The sequence below is a fragment of the Suricata suricatta genome, chromosome 11 (genome assembly GCF_006229205.1).
Source record: "Suricata suricatta isolate VVHF042 chromosome 11, meerkat_22Aug2017_6uvM2_HiC, whole genome shotgun sequence".
Taxonomy (NCBI): Eukaryota; Metazoa; Chordata; class Mammalia; order Carnivora; family Herpestidae; genus Suricata; species Suricata suricatta.
Window position 1 is genome coordinate 25,382,714 of NC_043710.1, and position 18,354 is coordinate 25,401,067.

General features: G+C 44.9%; 1 protein-coding gene across 2 annotated transcripts in view; it reads left to right on the forward strand.

The window, feature by feature from the left end:
- The window catches only part of PAMR1 (peptidase domain containing associated with muscle regeneration 1), an 87,189-nt gene that overhangs the window by 41,095 nt on the left and 27,740 nt on the right, over positions 1-18,354 (forward strand). For both annotated transcript variants that reach the window (XM_029914835.1, XM_029914836.1), the window contains exons 4-6: positions 601-715; positions 5,006-5,223; positions 8,613-8,720. In XM_029914835.1, coding sequence (XP_029770695.1) covers positions 601-715; positions 5,006-5,223; positions 8,613-8,720 — 441 coding nt within the window. The remainder of the gene's footprint in view (positions 1-600; positions 716-5,005; positions 5,224-8,612; positions 8,721-18,354) is intronic.

Genomic DNA, 18,354 nt, shown 5'->3' on the forward strand with positions numbered 1-18,354 from the left:
TAGCAGGTTGACATATGGAAGTCATCTCAGAGAGGCATTCCTCTACATTCTACATTCAGGCACAGTTAGGTTTGAATCTCTGCTCTGTCACTTAGTGGCTTGACAAGCTATTTCTTTCTTTCTTTTTCTTTTTTTTTTTTTTTTTGAAAGAGAAGAGCACAGATGGGGAAGGGGCAAAAAGAAAAAGAGACACAGAATCCAAAGCAGGCTCCAGGCTCTGAGCTGTCAGCACAGAGCCTGATGCAAGGCTCGAACCCATGAACCGTGAGATTATGACCTGAGTCAAAGTCAGATGCTTAACTGATTGAGCCACCCAGGCACCCCTCAAAAAATTATTTCTTTAACTCTCTTGTTATACATTTTCCCAAATGGAAAACTGGAATGATATTACTTCCCCTTTCAAGCTTGGGAAATAAGCTTGGGTGGATTAAGCAAATTAACCTATGCAAATTTCCTAGCACATTGCCAGGTGCTTGAGAAAGTAATTTCCCTCTCCATTCTGTTCTCAGGGGTGTGGGATGAGCACAAAGGCTCTTTGAGACCTTCTACCATCTCTTTCCTGTTTATTCCAATTTCCGTGTCCCAATCTTCTCTTCCCAGGATGTGGCCAGGTTCTGCGAGCCCCAAAAGGTCAGATTTTGTTGGAAAGCTACCCTTTGAATGCTCACTGTGAATGGACCATTCATGCCAAACCTGGGTTCATCATCCAGCTAAGGTAAGGGGCTGGGATCAGAATTAGGGAGTTTGAGGTTATAAGGAAACACAGTAAGAGAACTGAGTGCCCCAGATGCTAGTGACCAAAGGCTAACCATCAGCGCCTTATTCTTAAAAGCGGAAAATGTACAATGGAGCCCTTTTCTTTAAATAAACGTCTTGGCAATTCCATGGGATAAGACCTGGTCAAAACCACGGGCAATGAAATGTTTATCTGTCACTGCCCTAGAACTGCTTAGGTAGTATAGACCCAAGGATAACACCAACAAAGCAACATACTGATAGCAGTCTACCCATCCACAAATCTTTACCAAGTCTTTCTATTTACCCAGTACTGGGCTGGGTTCTATGGGAGGGAAGTGAAGAAATAAAAGGTACGATCTAACCTTCAATGAATTTACGCTCATCAGTGCCTTTCACTGATGTTCTCAGAAAACAACAACCACCTCTATGACAAATACACCAATTTTTTCACTTGCATGGAAGATAAGTCATTTCTTCTTATGAAGCTTTGGGGTCCTCACAAATATGTAATTTATACCATAGTACACAGTATAGATCCAGTCTTATTGTAACTGTAGATAAATAACACAAGAGAGAACTGCTCACTGCTGCATCTAGTGCTGGGGACATTACACGGTACATACCATAAGTGCTTGATAGATATTTGTTGCATGAATAAGTGTTGGAAGAACTTCTCCTTGCCTCCAGTTTATCTCCTTTCTCCTGGCAAACACGTCTACTTTAACTCTCTAGGGAAGCAGAGTGGCCCACTCACCCCTGGGATTTCTAGGGATATTGTCCACTTAGCTCTTCTTTTTCTAACCAGTGAGGAGGTTGGCAGTAATGGAAATCTCTAAACTTCTAGGGCACAGGTTTTCAATAAGTACTTTCTGGATAGATCAATGGGGGTTTTCACATTCCAGCTGGCTCCTCAAATGGCTCTCTCTCCTCTAGAAGGGACCACATGGTGCCCTGCCTGGGAAGGATCCAGCAAAACAGGTCCCCTTCTCAGTTCTCCTCACCCAAGCGGGCCCTCGGTGGCTGGTATCCCCCTTCCTATAGGAACTGGAGTTGGGAGTGAGACTCATTAATTGGACTTTTCTAGAGGAAGGTTAGCTCTGAAGGCCCACACTGCATAAGGCGCTTCTGCTTAAGGCGCATCAGGTGGGGTCTGCCAGAGATGATGGAGGGATGTGCTCAATGCTGCATATTATTTCAGCACCCCAGGGACCAGGCCACATGGTCCCCTCAAAGGGCCTCTGAGGCGCTTCTCCAAGATCCAGAATGTAAAGGAAATCTCTCCCAAAACAAAAATCCAAAATGGTGGAGGGATTGAAGAAGCACATCACCTGCCTAGGAATGCCCCTCGGGAGGCCTGGAAATAGGTAGATTTCTTCCCTTCTAGTCAAATCCGGACCTGCTGGCCAGTGATAATAATAACAGCAGGAAACATTGTTGCATATGTACAGTGTTCAGACCAAAAGCTGAGCGGTTATCTCTGATGCCTCTCTTTCTATCACCTACCACAGCCAGACCACCACAAAATCTGTTTTCTTACCTGTAAAATAATCTCAAGTCCATCCACATCTAACTCTAGTGCCACTATTCTACTTTATAATCCCTCTATCTCACCTCATTTCTCTTATGGCTTCCTAACTGGCTCACGTGTCCACTCTTGCCAGCTCTGCTGCTTTCTCTCCTCAGTGACAAGGGTGATCCTTTAAAATCCTGAATCCAATCATTATTCTGTTGTTGAAACCTTCCGGTTTCTTCCTATTGGGCTTGGAATAAAACCTAGACTCTTTACCATGCAGGATCTGGATCATACCCCTCTCCTTAGTTCATACCACCTTGCAGTATCCCTGATCTTCTTTCAGTTCCTCAAATATACCAAATGTATTACTGCTTCAGGAAATTTGCACTTACAGAGCCCTCTGCCTGGATTTCTCATTTCCATGACCTTCACATGACTGTCTCTCTTTCATCATGTAAGTGTCTGCCCAGATATCAAGTTCAGAAAGGTCTTCCTTGACCACGTTGTATAAAAAGTTTACCCTCCCCAGTCACTTTTAATGCTGTTACCGGGTTTATTTTCTTCACAATGCCTAATATTCTATGAAATTATCTTGTATTCTGGTTTTCTTGTTTATTGTTTGTTCCCCAATTCAGAACTACTCTCCATTAGGGCAGGCACTAATTGGGTATATTTAGTTGGGTCCCTGCTGTGCTTTCAGCACCTAGAACAGCGCCGGCCACAGAGCAGGCCTGTCGCATAGCTGTTAACAGGATCCAATGAATGTATGAACATAAATGCAACTTGCAGTGTCTCATATTTTGGTTTCATAAAAAGCTGTGATCTCTGTTGGGTGGTGGCCTTGTCCCTGCTCCTTCCCTTTTTAGACAGAGATACTGAAGTCCGGAGAAAGAACTGATCTGTCAAGGCTCACTGCAAACTAGCAGTGGCGTCTTGATGAGAAGTCAGATCCTAGGGCGCCTGGGTGGCTCACTCAGTTAGGCATCCGACTTCAGCTGGAGTCATGATCTCATGCTTCATGAGTTCAAGTCCATGTCAGGCTCTGAGAGCGTAGAGGCCGCTTTAGATTCTGTGTCTCCCTCTTTCTCTGCCCTTTCCCTGCTTGGTCTCTGTCTCTCTCTGTCTCTTTGTCTCTCTGTCTCAAAAATGAATAAACATTAAAAAAAAGAAGCCAGGTCCTTAGATACTAGACCACATTTCACAAAGCATGATCAAAGGGACTTACAGTCCCTTACAAAAGGTTTTGTGATAAAAATTTTGTAAAATAAACACTAGCTATACTGAGTTAGAGGGCTTCTTTTTAGTAAGATCCTTAGGTGCATTTAAACTATACTGATTCACTATGTTCTTAGTGTCCTCTAGTCCTGATCCTTGACCTTGAACTTTTCACCCAAAGTGTTATAAATAGACCTTTGTTCCAGCTTTTCAGGTGGCAGTTGTGACCTCTTCTGTCTTTTCCTACTTCTCCAAACCTCGAAGGAAAAGATACAGATGTACATTCTGTGGACCTGATACCCAGGCATTCCCTTGGGAATATTTTGAGAAACAGCATTTTCTCTCTTGCTCTAGGATGTGGCTGCCTCCTGTCTTGTCTCTTGGAATTGGAAGCTTGGGGTCATCTTCTGCTTTTTTTGATCTGATGTATTCCAGTATTTCCAAACCCAAGACCCATTTAGGCAATCACAGGTTTATCAGATCTCCCCCAATTCTGAAAATTCTAATGCAGTGCTACCTTTTCTACTCTTTGGGGCAAGAATTATTGCTACCCAGAGGATAATTACCTTCGTATCCTTCCATAAAACAGAAGGATGTGCAGAAATATTGCTCTTTTATTGAGTTTTGCAAAACAATGTGCACCTTTTCCATTCTCCAATTGTAAAATTATATTATAGTATCTATTCAACCATCTCTTCATCAATGTTCACCTGGCATCTCTATATGGCAGGCACTGTGTTAGGCACTCCGCAAACAATAATAGAATAAGACAGATGTTCTCTTCTACACTCAAGAAATTTGTAGTCTAGTGGAGGAGGTAGGCATTCATGCATGTGCATGCAGACACACACACTCACAAAATCAAAAAGATAAATTTGAGGAGTTAAAATTAGTATCCTCATTATGAAGAGAACAGAGGATCTCCTTTATTTTTTTAATGTTTATTTATTTTTGAGAAAGAGAGAGAGACAGAGCATGAGTGGGGGATGGTCAGAGAGAGAGGGAGACACAGAATCAGAAACAGGCTCCAGGCTCTTAGCTGTCGGCACAGAGCCTGATGCGGGGCTTGAACCCATGAACTGTGAGATCATGACCTGAGCTGATGTCAGCTGCCTAACTGACTAAGCCACCCAGGTGCCCCAAGAGAATCTCCTTTAGAAAGAGCTTCAGGGAAGCCTCTTTGAGGAGAGAATACTGAAGGTGAGGCTTGAAGATAGGAAGGAACCAGCCAGGCAGAATGGGTGGGAAAGTGCCCCTGTAAGAGAGGCCAGCTATGTGCAGAGATTCCTTGACTGGACTAGGTGCTCCCGCTGGGCATGCACACACGCATGGGGACAGCAGACATATACATGCCCCTCTGTTAAAGGAAATTCATCTCACCTGCCATTGTCCAGGACCCTTTTTCTATCATATCCGGCCAGTGATACCACTCTTCTGAGACCTGTTCATCACCTGACCTTGAACTTGCTCAGGGGTCTCAGGAGTCTCAGGAAGGTCCAGAGCCCACCTGTTTTGTGCTGCCACCCTCTCCACCCACAGGTTCGTCATGTTGAGCCTGGAGTTTGACTACATGTGCCAGTATGACTATGTTGAGGTCCGTGACGGGGACAGCAGCAACGGCCGGATCATCAAACGCTTCTGTGGCAATGAGCGGCCAGCTCCTATCCGGAGCACAGACTCTTCGCTCCACATCCTCTTCCATTCAGATGGCTCCAAGAATTTCGATGGCTTCCATGCTATATTTGAGGAGATCACAGGTAAAGGCCGTGGGTATTTTATGGCTGTGCTCCAGGCAAACATCTCCTTTCTGTGCATGTCCCCTTCTCCCTGCTCAGCTTTATGAGAACCCAGTGTGCTGCATTCTCAAAAGCAACCTGTACACTGAGAAGGAAGAAAGAAATGGCAAGCTATATTTCACAGACGTTCACCAGAAGCATAACTAGGAATTAGGGATGCCCTTGTATGCTGGAGCAGGGAGAGGCTAGGTAAGTTGTCCAAGGTCCCAAAGCAATTGGCTCTATAAATGACCCTTGGGGGCATGTCATGGTTAAAAGCATTAGCTTTGGAGCTCTGGGAGATTAAGCCATGTGACCTGGGGTAAATTCTACTTCTCTAGGCCTCAGTTTCCTTTTTTTTCTTTTATCGTTTATTGTCAAGTTGGTTTCCATATAAAACCCAGTGCTTATTCCGAGTGCCCTCCTCCATGCCCATCACCCCCCTTCCCCTCTCCTCTTCTCCCATCAGCCCTCAATTTGTTCTCAGTATTCAAGAGTCTCTCATGGTTTGCCTCCCTCTCCCCAACTATATTTCCCTCTTCCCCTCCCCATGGTCCTCTGTTAAGTTTCTCCTGTTACACATATGAGTGAAAACATATGGTATCTGCCCTCTGCCTGACTTATTTCACTTAGCCTGACACCCTCAAGTTCCATCCGCTACAATGGCCAGATTTTATTCTTTCTCATTGCCATGTAATACTCCATTGTATACATATACCACATCTTCTTGATCCATTCATCAGTTGATGGACATTTAGGCTCTTTCCGTGATTTGGCTATTGTAGAAAGTGCCGTTATGAACATTGGGGTACATGTGCCCCTGTGCATCAGCACTTCTGTATCCCTTGGGGAAATCCCTAGCAGTGCTATTGCTGGGTCATAGGGGAGTTCTACTGTTCTACTGATAGTTCTTTGAGGGACCTCCATACTGTTTTCCAGAGCGGCTGCACCAGTTTACATTCCCACCAACAGTGTAGGAGGGTGCCCATTTCTCCACATCCTCACAAGCATCTATATAGTCTCCTGATTTGTTCATTTTAGCCACTCTGACTGGCATGAGGTGGTATCTCTGGGTGGTTTTGATTTGTATTTCCCTGATGATGAGTGACGCTGAGCATCATTTCATGTGTCTGTTGGCCATCTGGATGTCCTCTTTGGAGAAGTGTCTATTCATGTCTTCGGCCCATTTCTTCACTGGATTATTTGTTTTTCAGGTGTGGAGTTTGGTGAGTTCCTTATAGATTTTGGATACTAGCCTTCTAGGCCTCAGTTTCCTAATCAGAGCATAAGAAAATATAGCTCCTGCTCCATTCAGGAGGCTCTGGGAGATGGAATGGATGAAGAATTTAGCACAGTGTCTGGTACATAGTATGCACTCCATAGCTGCCCGACCACAGTCATGCCTTGAACCTCCCTCTGTCATCTGCAACACAGACATCAAAAGTGTTTCTCTCAGTGGTGAGGGCCTCTTGCTTCGTGAGTAACTCTAAGCTTGACTTTAACTCCTGCCCTGTTCATATCAGGAAGTAGTATTTGACCCAAATGAGCAAAATGCTCCATCCTCAGGAAGCCCCCTCAGCTCTCACTGTTCTGAGATTGAATTGCATCATGTTTTACCAACTAAGCCTGGGCTTGAAGTTCTGTTTTTTTAAAAAGTACCCAATTAGGCATTGTCATGGCATTTTGATCGCTATGGCTTTTGTATGATATAAAGATCTCAGGAAAAGTAGTGGTGGCAGTGGGATCATCCCTCTGCAACCTTGTCTTTGGGTGAGACCTGCAGAACCCTCCACCCCCCCCAACCCCCACTGCCGCATCTGCCCTTCCCTTGGAATGTCTCCATGTGAGCTCTCAGCAGCCACAGCTTCCATGTGTGCCCACTGCCTTTGCAGAGGACAGCCCCTGTAGAGCTGTGTGGGCCGGGGGTTCTAGAAGTGTGCTTCTGTGGTGTGGTGGGGTCAGCCTCTGGCTGATCCTTGCCCTTGGCAATATGTGACTGGCCGAGGCTGGCCAGGGGGTGGGGGAGGCGCACTTGAGACACTTGTGCAGGTACTTGTGGCAGTCATCAGGGCTGGCCATCAGGTCGCCAGGGAGAAAACAGTGGCGGCTTGCCAGCTTGTGACCTAGTGACGGAAGGAGGGCCAGCAGAGTCTCTTCCTTTCCCAAAGTAGACTCCTCAGCCCCCGCTGGAGAACATTGGGAAATTCTGGTCTGTGTGTAGATGGTGGCACTCGTGGCTCCTCAGACACCCTGTGTGCGTGTGAGTACTTGGATTTTCTCCTGAGGCTAATGTCACCTCTTCCATCAACTGAAAAGACTGCATCAAATCTCAGCCTTCTGGGTTGTCTTCCATTCATCCTCCTCTGCTGAACCTTTTCTCTTGTGCCCACGGGTTGTGACTTTGCCCTATTTCGAATGTCTTATAGCACTTTCTTCTTTTTCCAAACGCTAAGTGAATTATGCTTCAGGTGATAGTCACTGTGTATTTTTTGTCAAAAAGCTCTGACTTGGTAAACAGAATGTCCTGTTTATCTTTGTATCTCTCCAGCTGCCTCAGAGAGCAAGCACTCAGTTTGGGCTTGTGGAACTGGACCCAGCGATCTAGTTCCGTGTCAGGATAGATGAATGTAGGGGTAGTGGTTCAGACAGACCACTGTTTCCCAGAGGATCCTCGGTAGACAAATATTTCTCTGTAAAATGCAGGTTCTGAGGCCAGATAGGCTTGGGAAAGGCCAGACATTATGTGCATTCTTTTCATTTGCAGTGCACAGTAGGACATGGAATATTCTGAGAAGTTCTGCACTAAGGAAATCTGGTTCGTTGTCATTTCATACCAGCAGCATTTCCCCACCATATCTGAGCTCAGAACCTTTTCTTAGTTGAACATTTCAACATCTCAAGAGACTAATGTTTACAGAATGTATGTTAGGAAATTCTCATGTACCCTTGACACTTGACAGTGTCGTGGAGATCTTCCAGTTCCTTCCCCCTAGTACACAGGATGCTGAACTTTCTTGAAGGAAAAAAAAAAAATCTAAAGCCTCCTGAGGCAGCCTCTCACCCCTGAAGTCTTTCAGAGAGGAGTAAAGGCATGCTTTCACTTTAATCCTGAGGTATGCCTGTTTATGTTGGCTTTAGGCTTTTCAGACCATAGGAGCATACTTCTGGGGCCTTCGAAAATATCAAATAACATCAGATAAGTACCCGCTTGGGGCATTCTCAAATACCGGTAATGTGGATCCAGTGAAAGAAGTAAAAATATTGTGAGAAGACTGGAAAAGGCAAGTGAAAGACTCTGGTCGAGGCTCCAGGCTTGAAGACATTGACTCACTGTGCAGTGACACTGAGGGAAATTATCTTTTCTCTTCCAGCATGTTCCTCTTCTCCTTGTTTCCATGATGGCACTTGTCTCCTTGACAAAACCGGATCTTACACATGCGCCTGCCTGGCAGGCTACACTGGGCAGCACTGTGAAAATCGTGAGTATGCCTTGGGAGTGAGCATTGAGGAGTCACATGGGGCTGGCATGGAGAAGGCTCTGGGAACTTATGAAGTATGTTGTTTCTTGGCGTTTAAGACGGAGTGTCCATGGTAGCACATACTGTGGACATTCCCATTGAGTGGCTCTCAGGGCTGGGCTGCCTCTGAGTCAGGATATCTGGAACCACTTAGGTCTTCCCATTGGCATTTTCAGATCTCCCCTGCTGCATATATTTCTCAAAAAGATATGCCTTCAAGGCCTCGAATAATTTTCAGAGCTCAAAACTGTGGAAGAAGTGCCAACAGTAGAAAGTCACTATCGTAAAGTGTCCTGTTGGTTCTCCGTCTGGACTCCCTGTCCATTGCAAGATCTGAATTTTGGAATTAGGCTACAGGGCGGCATGCATAGAATCCTGTGTGTTGTTGCATGGTCTGAAGCCATTGGCAGAAAGGAACTCAACACTATGACCAGAAATCATTTATCAAGGGCCTCTGGTCCCCAAGCGTTGTATATGACATGTGTCACAACCAAAGTTTGAGACCTGAAACAGGTGTCATGAACTTTGGCTGTCAGCATGGAATGAGATGAGCAGAAGAATAAGAGGAATCAACATTTGCAGAGGGGGAACAAAGGAGGGCAGATGATGGTGTGGGCAGGGGTTTGATCCTGAGTGGCGAGTATGAGTCAGGAGATGTATTAGGATGTGCTTCCAGAGAAGCTGGCAAGGGAGTGGGACACTGGACTGCGAAGGGAGGGAAGCCAAGCGAAGGTGTGATTCTAGGCAAAATCCAGTCTCAGTGGAATCTGGAATGTAATTTATACCTCCAAGTGCACCGTGGCTTTATAGCAGGGTGCTAGGCTTCCATATCCCCCCTGCGACCAGCCATTGGCCAGAGCTGCCCTGAGTGGGTAGGAGTACATGACTGACTTTCCGTGTATGGGGAATGAGTGGTTCCAGTAGCACTAAATAGTCCAGATCTCATTGCAGGCTAACGAAAGCCAAACAATAGAGCCTGGGGAAAGGGGGCACTAAGGGGTCCACAGAAGCAGTGAAAAGGCATCTGAGGACAGATCACCAGCAATGTCTGCTCTAACCACTTGGCACTAGCACGTGTGTGTACTTTGGGGTCATCCCTTAAGGTGCCTGCTCTGATAGCATTCTATAAAGTTCAGACATTTTCCAATCGATTTCACGAGTTGTTCTTATAAACAAGGCAGACGGAAGTCACGGTGTGAACAGCCTGTGACTAGCCTGTCGTTGAGTATGTCTTTGCGTTGTGCTGAAAGCATCCCTTGCTTTGGCTTGGTGCGGTCGACCGAGCATGGTTAGGCTGAGTACTTAGAAAAAGGTGTTTCTGCCTCACAGCTCCTGCCTCATTTGAATCTGGTGTGCCCTGTGCAAGGCCAAGAAGAGAAATGCTGCCTTCACTTTTTTTTTTCATAATATTTTATTGTCAAATTGTTTTCCGTACAACACCCAGTGCTCTTCCCCATAAATGCCCTCCACCATCACCACCACCTCTTTCCCCCCCCCCCTTCCCCTTCAACTCTCAGTTCATTTTCAGCATTCAATAGTCTCTCAAGTTTTGCAAATGTGTGTAGAGAGTGAATCTGGAGTCTTGACAATGGCAAAACCTGAGCTTTAAAGGGTTAAATTCAGAGCGAGAAACAAGGGGGAAAGGCTTAATTTCTGGATGAACTAACCGCGCATTACTAGAGCTTTGAAAAACAAGGTAAAATTGGAGAGAAGTGAGGTACTGCCGAAGAAGCCAGGATGTGCTAAGAAGCCGGGTCAAATCAGGGCGCAGCGAGGACTGGGGGGTGAGGGGTAGACATTGATCAAAAGTTGTGATGGAAATATTTATGAGCTGCTTATGCGTCAAGCATTGACTTTTCAGCATTGTCATTTTATCCAGAAAAAGCAAAACAAAACAAATACATATAATGAAAAGGAATGGAAACTATGTCGTTACACACTGATTCATATCTTTCTTGAGTCATAAACTGGCTCAAATCGCATCTGGTCTCAGAACACCAGTGTAGATGGACAAGAGAATTCTTCCTAGCTACTTTTTAAAATGTCCTTAAAAAACAGCAGTTCCCTTGGGACCTTGTAGTTGTAACTGAGTGAAGGTATTGGTGGTGGGTGTCTGATACTTCATTTGCTGGCATTCATGTGGTAGGGGACTGAATGTTTTATTTTTTAAAATAAGATTTAGGTTAGTGTTTCCTTCTAGGAAATTCAGCCGGAGTCCCAACTAACTCAATGAGGGGAATGTCAAAAAAATTGGCTATGGCAGTTTACCTTGTAATTTTTGAACAAACTGTGGCAGATTTCTAGAATAGCCTATTAGTTAGAAAAACAAAGAAGGGGTAAAAAGAGATGCACTTTATTGTTTTCCTCCTGAGTATCCCACTGAACTGAAACGGTCTCCCTGGAGAAAATTCCTTCAAAATGAACAAGAAACTCAATCATTCTGGGATTCTTTGTACAATTTGAAATGCCCAAATTGGACTAGACGTTTGTTTTACAAATTAGCTTTAAAGGCACCAAGTCAAGTATTAATGAGAATTCCATCTTTTATTTATATGTAGTACCAAATCTGATGAGGGGCAACCACTTTATAGATGCTGCTCTAATGGTCTGCCCTCCTGAAGTCTTTGAAAAGGTAGCTGCTCCTTTTTAGCAGATGAAGGATGTAAAGCAGAGAGTGCAAGGCACTGAAATTCAAATCGAGAGGCTAGAATGCCACAGTTCCCTTACTGTTCACGGTTTCCCAGACCTGGTTCTCACCACATGGTTCTCGGCTGGTTCTTGCTCAGTGGAACTCTGGGGGAACAATTAAAAAGCTCTGGTCATGGCATCATGGCCCCTTATGAGGTCCTCTCAAAGGACTTACCTTCCCAGGTAAGCTCTGCCTATCACTCTTTTCTAAAGAGATTCCTGACTCGCTGTCTCTTGAGAGAAGCCATTCTATTCTCATTCTTCTCTTTGTATACATTTAAGAATGTGCGTGGGACTGGAATAGAAGTAGGTTTTCTACCCACTTACAGAAGAAATACCCACTTGTAAAAATAATCAAATAGACCAGAGGTGTTTAAAATAAAAGGAGAACATTACTTTCCCTGACCCACCCTAGTTTCCAGTGGAATCACTGTCACTATGGTCCTTCTGGACTTTTTGCTGTAATTTACAAACCTAAGCTATTGATAAATCAGTATTTTAAACCTGTGATTCTAAGTTGGGGATGATTTTGCACCCCCCCCATCCCACCCTCCTGGGGTTGGCAGCATCTAGAAACATTGTTGTTTGTTATCATGGAGGAGTGGGGGGTGGGGGATGTCACAGGCTTCTGGTGGGTGGAGGCCAGGGATGCCAGTAAGTATCCGACACGCATGGGGTTATACCCAGACCACAGAGTTATCTGACCCAAGTGTCAATCTTGCCAAGGTTAAGAAAACCTGTTTCAAACAGAAGTGGATTAAAGTATACCTGCAGTTTTTCAGTGTGTTGGTTTTGGTGCCTGTATCATGGATATTTTTTCCAAGCCACTCCATGTTGGTCTACCTCATTTAAATAAAGGGGGGGGGGTGATTTTCCATGTATTCCATTGTAAAGATATATACACAATCATATATTCATCTAATCCCTTAAAATGGACTTGATCCCACATTTAACGTATTATTATAAAGAGACCTCTAATGAATATCCTAACACCTACCTCTTGGTTCATATGGAGAGGAATTTTTGTAAGATAAATTCCTAGATGTTGAGCTGTTAGTTCAAAGGGTTCACATACTTAAACTCTGGAGAGCTATTGCTGAAACGGTTGCTAAGAGGTGTCACCAGTTTACTAGATGAGCTGTTTCTAAACACCATTCCTCAGAATAAGAATTAGAACTCGCATTAGACGAGGGTCTGTTCTTGTCAAGTTGAAAATGGGTTTCTTCTCAAAGGGAGATAAATGGGTCTGAGGGAAGATCTCGTGGCCGGACTTCCTGGGGCTGTGAACACAGCGGAAGAAACAAGCACCCACGCAGGTGGGTGGTCCGGCTCCGTCAGCTGTGGACCGGCTGTGAGAGCCGCCATCGCTGTGGGTCTATGGATGCTGCCCCCACCCCTGGAGTCCCCTTCGGCTGTTTCCCAAGAAGAAGAGACTTTCCCCTGCTCCCAGGTGACCTCCTCTGAGAGCAAAAAATGGGAGTGGCCCCATCTTCAGCGTTGGGGCCAAGCTAGCTTCCTGCCAGCACCTTCAGTGACCCCAACCTCCCTGGGCCACCGTGTAAGAAATTGGTTCCTCCCCCCTTTTTTTCCCCCTCTGAAGTTTCCTGTTTCTTTGTATGGAACACAAGGACAAAATAAGTTCTTGAGTAAATGGTGGGAATCTTGTTCTGTTAAAGTGGAGAGCGAGGCCTTCGTTGCCCCGTTCCAGTTTCCATGTTGCCTTTGTTCCTCTGGCCCAGTTGCCGATGCCCGGGCTTCCCCTGCATCCTAATGAAGGACGATGAAACGGGCTAAATCTTGGGGCACAATGCTCACACTGCAGGCTGTGACGCGCTTTGAACAAAACAAATCAGCTTCCACCAATTAAAGAAAGTGGGGGAATCTGGATCCATTTGGGGTTTGGGGCATCAGAAGGTTTCCCGCTAGCCTGTCCCAAGGACTGGGAAGAAAGGGCCCCAGATGAGAGGCACACTTTATACTTTAGCTTCAAAGGGGCGACCGCATTTCTCATCAGAATAAGTGATTAGGAACTTGGGGGTTTTCATGGAAACGGTAATGCTGATGCAGTGAGAATGTGCTGATGCCAACAGTGGGTCACGATCACCTCTTCCATCAGAGACCTGAGAGGCAGAGCTTTGGTGGAATTCGTGCAGATTGTCTTAAGATCACTCAGATGCAGCATTGTTAAAATGGAAGAGTTCCCTGGATTTTTCACCATTCCGAGGGCCTGTCTTGTCCTTAATTTACGGAAGGCAGGTGCACCTTTGTCCATAGTGAGATGGTACATCCCAGGGTGAAGAGCTTGGGCGCTGTGGTCAGAAAGACCTTGGCTTGACTCTTAGCCTGCAGTTTACCAGCCAGATGACCTTGAGCAGGTCATTTAACTCCAGGTTCATTTTCCCTGTTTACAAAGTTCAGAAAAATAATACCAAATATTTCTCAGTGTTTGTGAGGATGCACTGAAATAATCCATATAAGGTGCTGAGTTGAGTAATAGCCATTATTATTTTGTAAATTTTTTAAAATGTGAGCGTAGTTGACACATGATATTATGTTGGTTTCAGGTGTATGACATAGTGACTCAGTTTCTCTATATGTCATGCTATGCTCACCACGACTTAGCTACTATATGCCACCCTACACGGCTATTACAGTATCATTGACTATCTTCCCTACGCTGTGCCTTTAAGCCCTGTGACATTTTTTCCATAACTGGAAGCCTGTATCTCCACTCCCCTTCACCCGTTTTGCACATCCCCTACCTCCTTCCTTCTAGCAACCACCAGGTCATTCTCTGTATTAATAGTTCTGTTTCTGCTTTTCACTTGTTTATTCATTTGTTATGGCCACTGAAAAGTGTGGCAGAAAGCAAGAGATTATCCAGATAAGGACTAAGGGGGACAGCACCAGTTTCTACAAACTAGATGATTATGACACACCTTTCTTATGGCTCCAGGGTTTAGGAAAATTCTCTCTTTGACTTTCTAAGTTTCCTCTGGGAACTGCTGTTTGTAAGTCACTGCCAGATACTCAGAACTGCTGCTACTGCACTTGCATACCGGAAGAAGGATCTGGTGTTATAAGGGCAAGGAGACACTTCCAATGTCATTGTCCTGGAAGAATCCTAGATCCCAGGAGAAGACATCCACACTGGGCATGATGGATGGGGAGCCTCTGTGACCAGGGCAGCTCAGAGAGGGGGCTGTGAGGAATGATGAATGGAGTAAAGCCCTGGAGGAACTGGATTTGGAAATTCCACGGCAAGTTGCCCAAGCATCAGTGTTATCTAGTCAACTCCCTTTTTCTTAATGGGGTTTTTCAGAGGTCACTCATTTCACATGTGGCAGACTCTGTGTCAGTCTCCTGGTGGCCACGTAGGAGACTGCCACTCCAAAGCATCCCTTGTATGTTTCATTAGAGGATCAAAGCAATCATGAGAATGAGCAGTCTGGCTTGAGATGGTATGAGAAGTAGAAGGATAAGTCCATGAAGAGTCATGGGGAATCCATAGTTGTTAACAACAAGCATTGGTAGCCCAGAGCCTTCAGAAATTGCAGGATTCCCAAGAAGAACATCAGCTAGTGGACTGCTAACTTCTAATACACCTCCTTACACCTGTGCCTCCCATCCACTTCCCTCCCTAACACAGAGATGAATCTCTGACATCCTTCTTGGTGTATTTAGAGGGATGCCATCCCATTTAGATTAAGATCTGAAAAGCAAAAGCTATCACTGAACACAGTGGAAACTGCCTTTATGTAGTTATTGAGGTATTTGTTTGTTTTGTAATTCAGGAGAAAGTTTCCTTTTCATTTGGATCATTCTTTGTTGGGTGAACCTGAGCCTACATAGGCAACATGATGTTTTAGCACAAACTCGGATGGGCTCTGTGGGCCTCTAGTCTCTTAACCAAAGTGTTATCCCATTCAGGGTAAGATGCTTTGTGGTTGGCGTACAAGGGGTGTATTTTGCAAGTCAAGAATCCCTCTCATTATGGACAGCATTCTAGCAAATAACAAGAGGACAAGTGAAGCCACATGGTCAACTTTCCAGCCTGACTGTCTCCAAGAGCTTGGGATGGAGCACTCATCAGTGTGGAGAGGGCCAGACCCAAGAGTGGTTTACTAAGAATTTCCTTCCACTTGTCTGCCCCTGACAGGGTCCTCTTGGCTTTTGCTTTGGCAGATGAGGTCACTGAGGCAGGACTTAATGCAGGAGGGAGATTTAATTTTGGGTCTGAAGAGGTGAAGAGGCAATCCATTAGAGCAGGGATGGTTATATCCACTGAGGGAAGAGGCTGAAGGAAGCAAAGAGTAGAAGAGCGTGAGAGCAAAGCAGAAAGAGCTTCTGGTGGGAACAAACATCCCTGCCTTCATGGACCCTGAGACTGACACCAGCCCCTTGACAGAGGCTGGAGGGCTCCCACTTTTCTCTACAGGCTCCTGCCTTGTGAGACATTCACTATTTGTCCCTCCCCTTGCTTCAGAAGATGACAGCGTCCTCTCTGCAAAACATAAGACATTGTCACTGGCCTCCAAATATTAAAAACAACAACAGTAGTTGTTCTTATTTGTGTTCTCAACTCAGGCCAGACTCTGTGCTTTACCAGACATTGTCTCATTTCATTGTCTCAACATCCCCACGGGGCAGATACTATTGTCCACGCCACTCTATACATTCATCTAGCCAGACATTTTTGAGAGTCTGTTATGTACTAGGCACGGAGACAAGGCAGGGCTATACAGTATATTTTCTTCCTTCTCTTTAGCAGAACCATAAAACAACTGCAATCTTAGCCTTTCTCAAGTGCAGAGGAGAACATCACATGCCACACAGTTCCTGGAAACAGCTTCCTCTAGTAAGGCCTTTGGTGATGGTGAGGGTGGCAATGAGAATTACTAAGTGGACAGAGCCTCTTAGGACTCTTCTGCAAGGTCATTCTCTTCATCCCCAAGGCTAAACACAACAGAATTGTCTCCTCCGGGCCATTTTCAGGGTGAGTATTTCTTATATGTTGAAAAGTTGACTATAAATACTGCTGGGGAGCATTTTCCCTGGTAGTTTAGCATTATGACCCACCTCCCACCACAACGCGGCAGCTGACTCAGAAACCTGAGATTTGGGGAAGCCCCAAGAAGACTGTCACCTGGCAGGTCCACTAGGTAGAGGGTCACTACGTTTCTACTGGTTACATAGGTTACTCATTTACTCTACTAAACGAGGGTGTGTTGGGTCGATTTTGAACAAAAATAAAATGACTAGTACTTTCTGAACATTTTTCAAAGTTGACTTGTCTCTTAGACACAAGCAGTGTCAGCTAAGTAAATAGGCCATCCAAACACCGGAACAGTGGTATCCGAAAGACACAGTGTACCAGGGGCCAAGGACAATACTGATTAAGATCAAATAGCTAATTGTAAGCCTCAGACTCCAAATTGCTGCCAGATGAATAAATAGCAGTGTGTGCAATCCAAGCATAATTTCACATGGATACTGTCTCATTCACACCCACAAAGGGCTGGAAAACATCAGGGGGACAGAATCCCATTGGCTGGAAAGAGATAAAAAAGGGTTTGTAGTGGGAATTACATCACCAGTGGGTGTCATTATGCCTGTTTGGGGAAGACTTTTGTGGAGGTAAAAGATAATTGATCTGGTCCAAAGGCATTAAACTCGAATATAAGCTGAACAGGAAAAGAAAAGAAAAGAAGAGACCAGAGCCCATCCGGTGGTTATCTCTGAGTGTTGGACTTATGTTCATTCAGGTTTCCAGAATGAACAAGGCCCCAGTGGGAAAGTTAATGCTTTTCCAAACAGAATGTAAATTCTGTCACAAGCTGTTTCCTTGATGTTGGTGACAAGGAAGAATGGGTGGATACCAAGAGTATGCTAAGAACTGAGACCAACGTGCCTGCACCTCCAGCCCCCAACACCAGCCAGGTGATGGAGTCATGAATCGTGTTGACTGTGGGTCTGTTTTCTTTGCCGACATTCTCAGATAATCTTACAGCTCTGAAACCCAGCTCCTATTTGAAGAGACATAGTACCCTGATTGAGTATTTTTTCCTAATGTGGCTATCTGGCTACCATAAATAGTTCATTCATATATAATTTGAGAAAAGAAATGTATGCTTTTTGATGTGTGGTTTGTAGATAACATCCGACCATAATAATAATAGTAATTAGAGCGAATCAAAGTGATTTAGAAGCAGGGCAAGAACAAGGGAAAGAGAACATTAGGTCAGATGAGGGAGTTAATGCAGCTTCCACGTTTGCATCAGGTGAAAGGATCAGCGTCAGGTGTCTCTGATTCGGAGTTTTCTAGTGGCTAAGGCAAAAAGGGAAATGCCCTAGATGGTATGGCTTGAATTGGTATATTAAGTGAAAGTGAACCCAAGTTCATTTGGAGATGCAAATATCACCCATCTGATTACAACCCCTACTCCTTTTTTCTCCTTACCTAAAGATGAGTGCTAGGGAAATGTTTTCCACTTCAGTTGTGTAAATAACAGAAATCAAATCATTTTTATATACAAAATATTTCTTTTTTTATAATAGTTTATTGTCAAATTGGTTTACATATAACACCCAGTGCTTCTCCTCACAAGTGCCCCCCTCCATGACCATCACCCCCTTCCCTCTCCCCCTCCCCCTTCAGCCCTTGGTTCGTTCTCAGTATTCAGTAGTCTCTCATGGTTTGTGTCCCTCTCTCTCTTCCCAACTCTCTTTCCCTCTTCTGCTCCTTATGGTCCTCTCTTAGGTTTCTCCTATTACACGTATGAGTGCAAACATATGGTATCTGTCCTTCTCTACCTGACTTATTTCATTTAGCATGACACCCTTGAGGTCCATCCACTTTGCTACAAATGGCCATATTTCATTCTTTCTCATTGCCAAGTAGTACTCC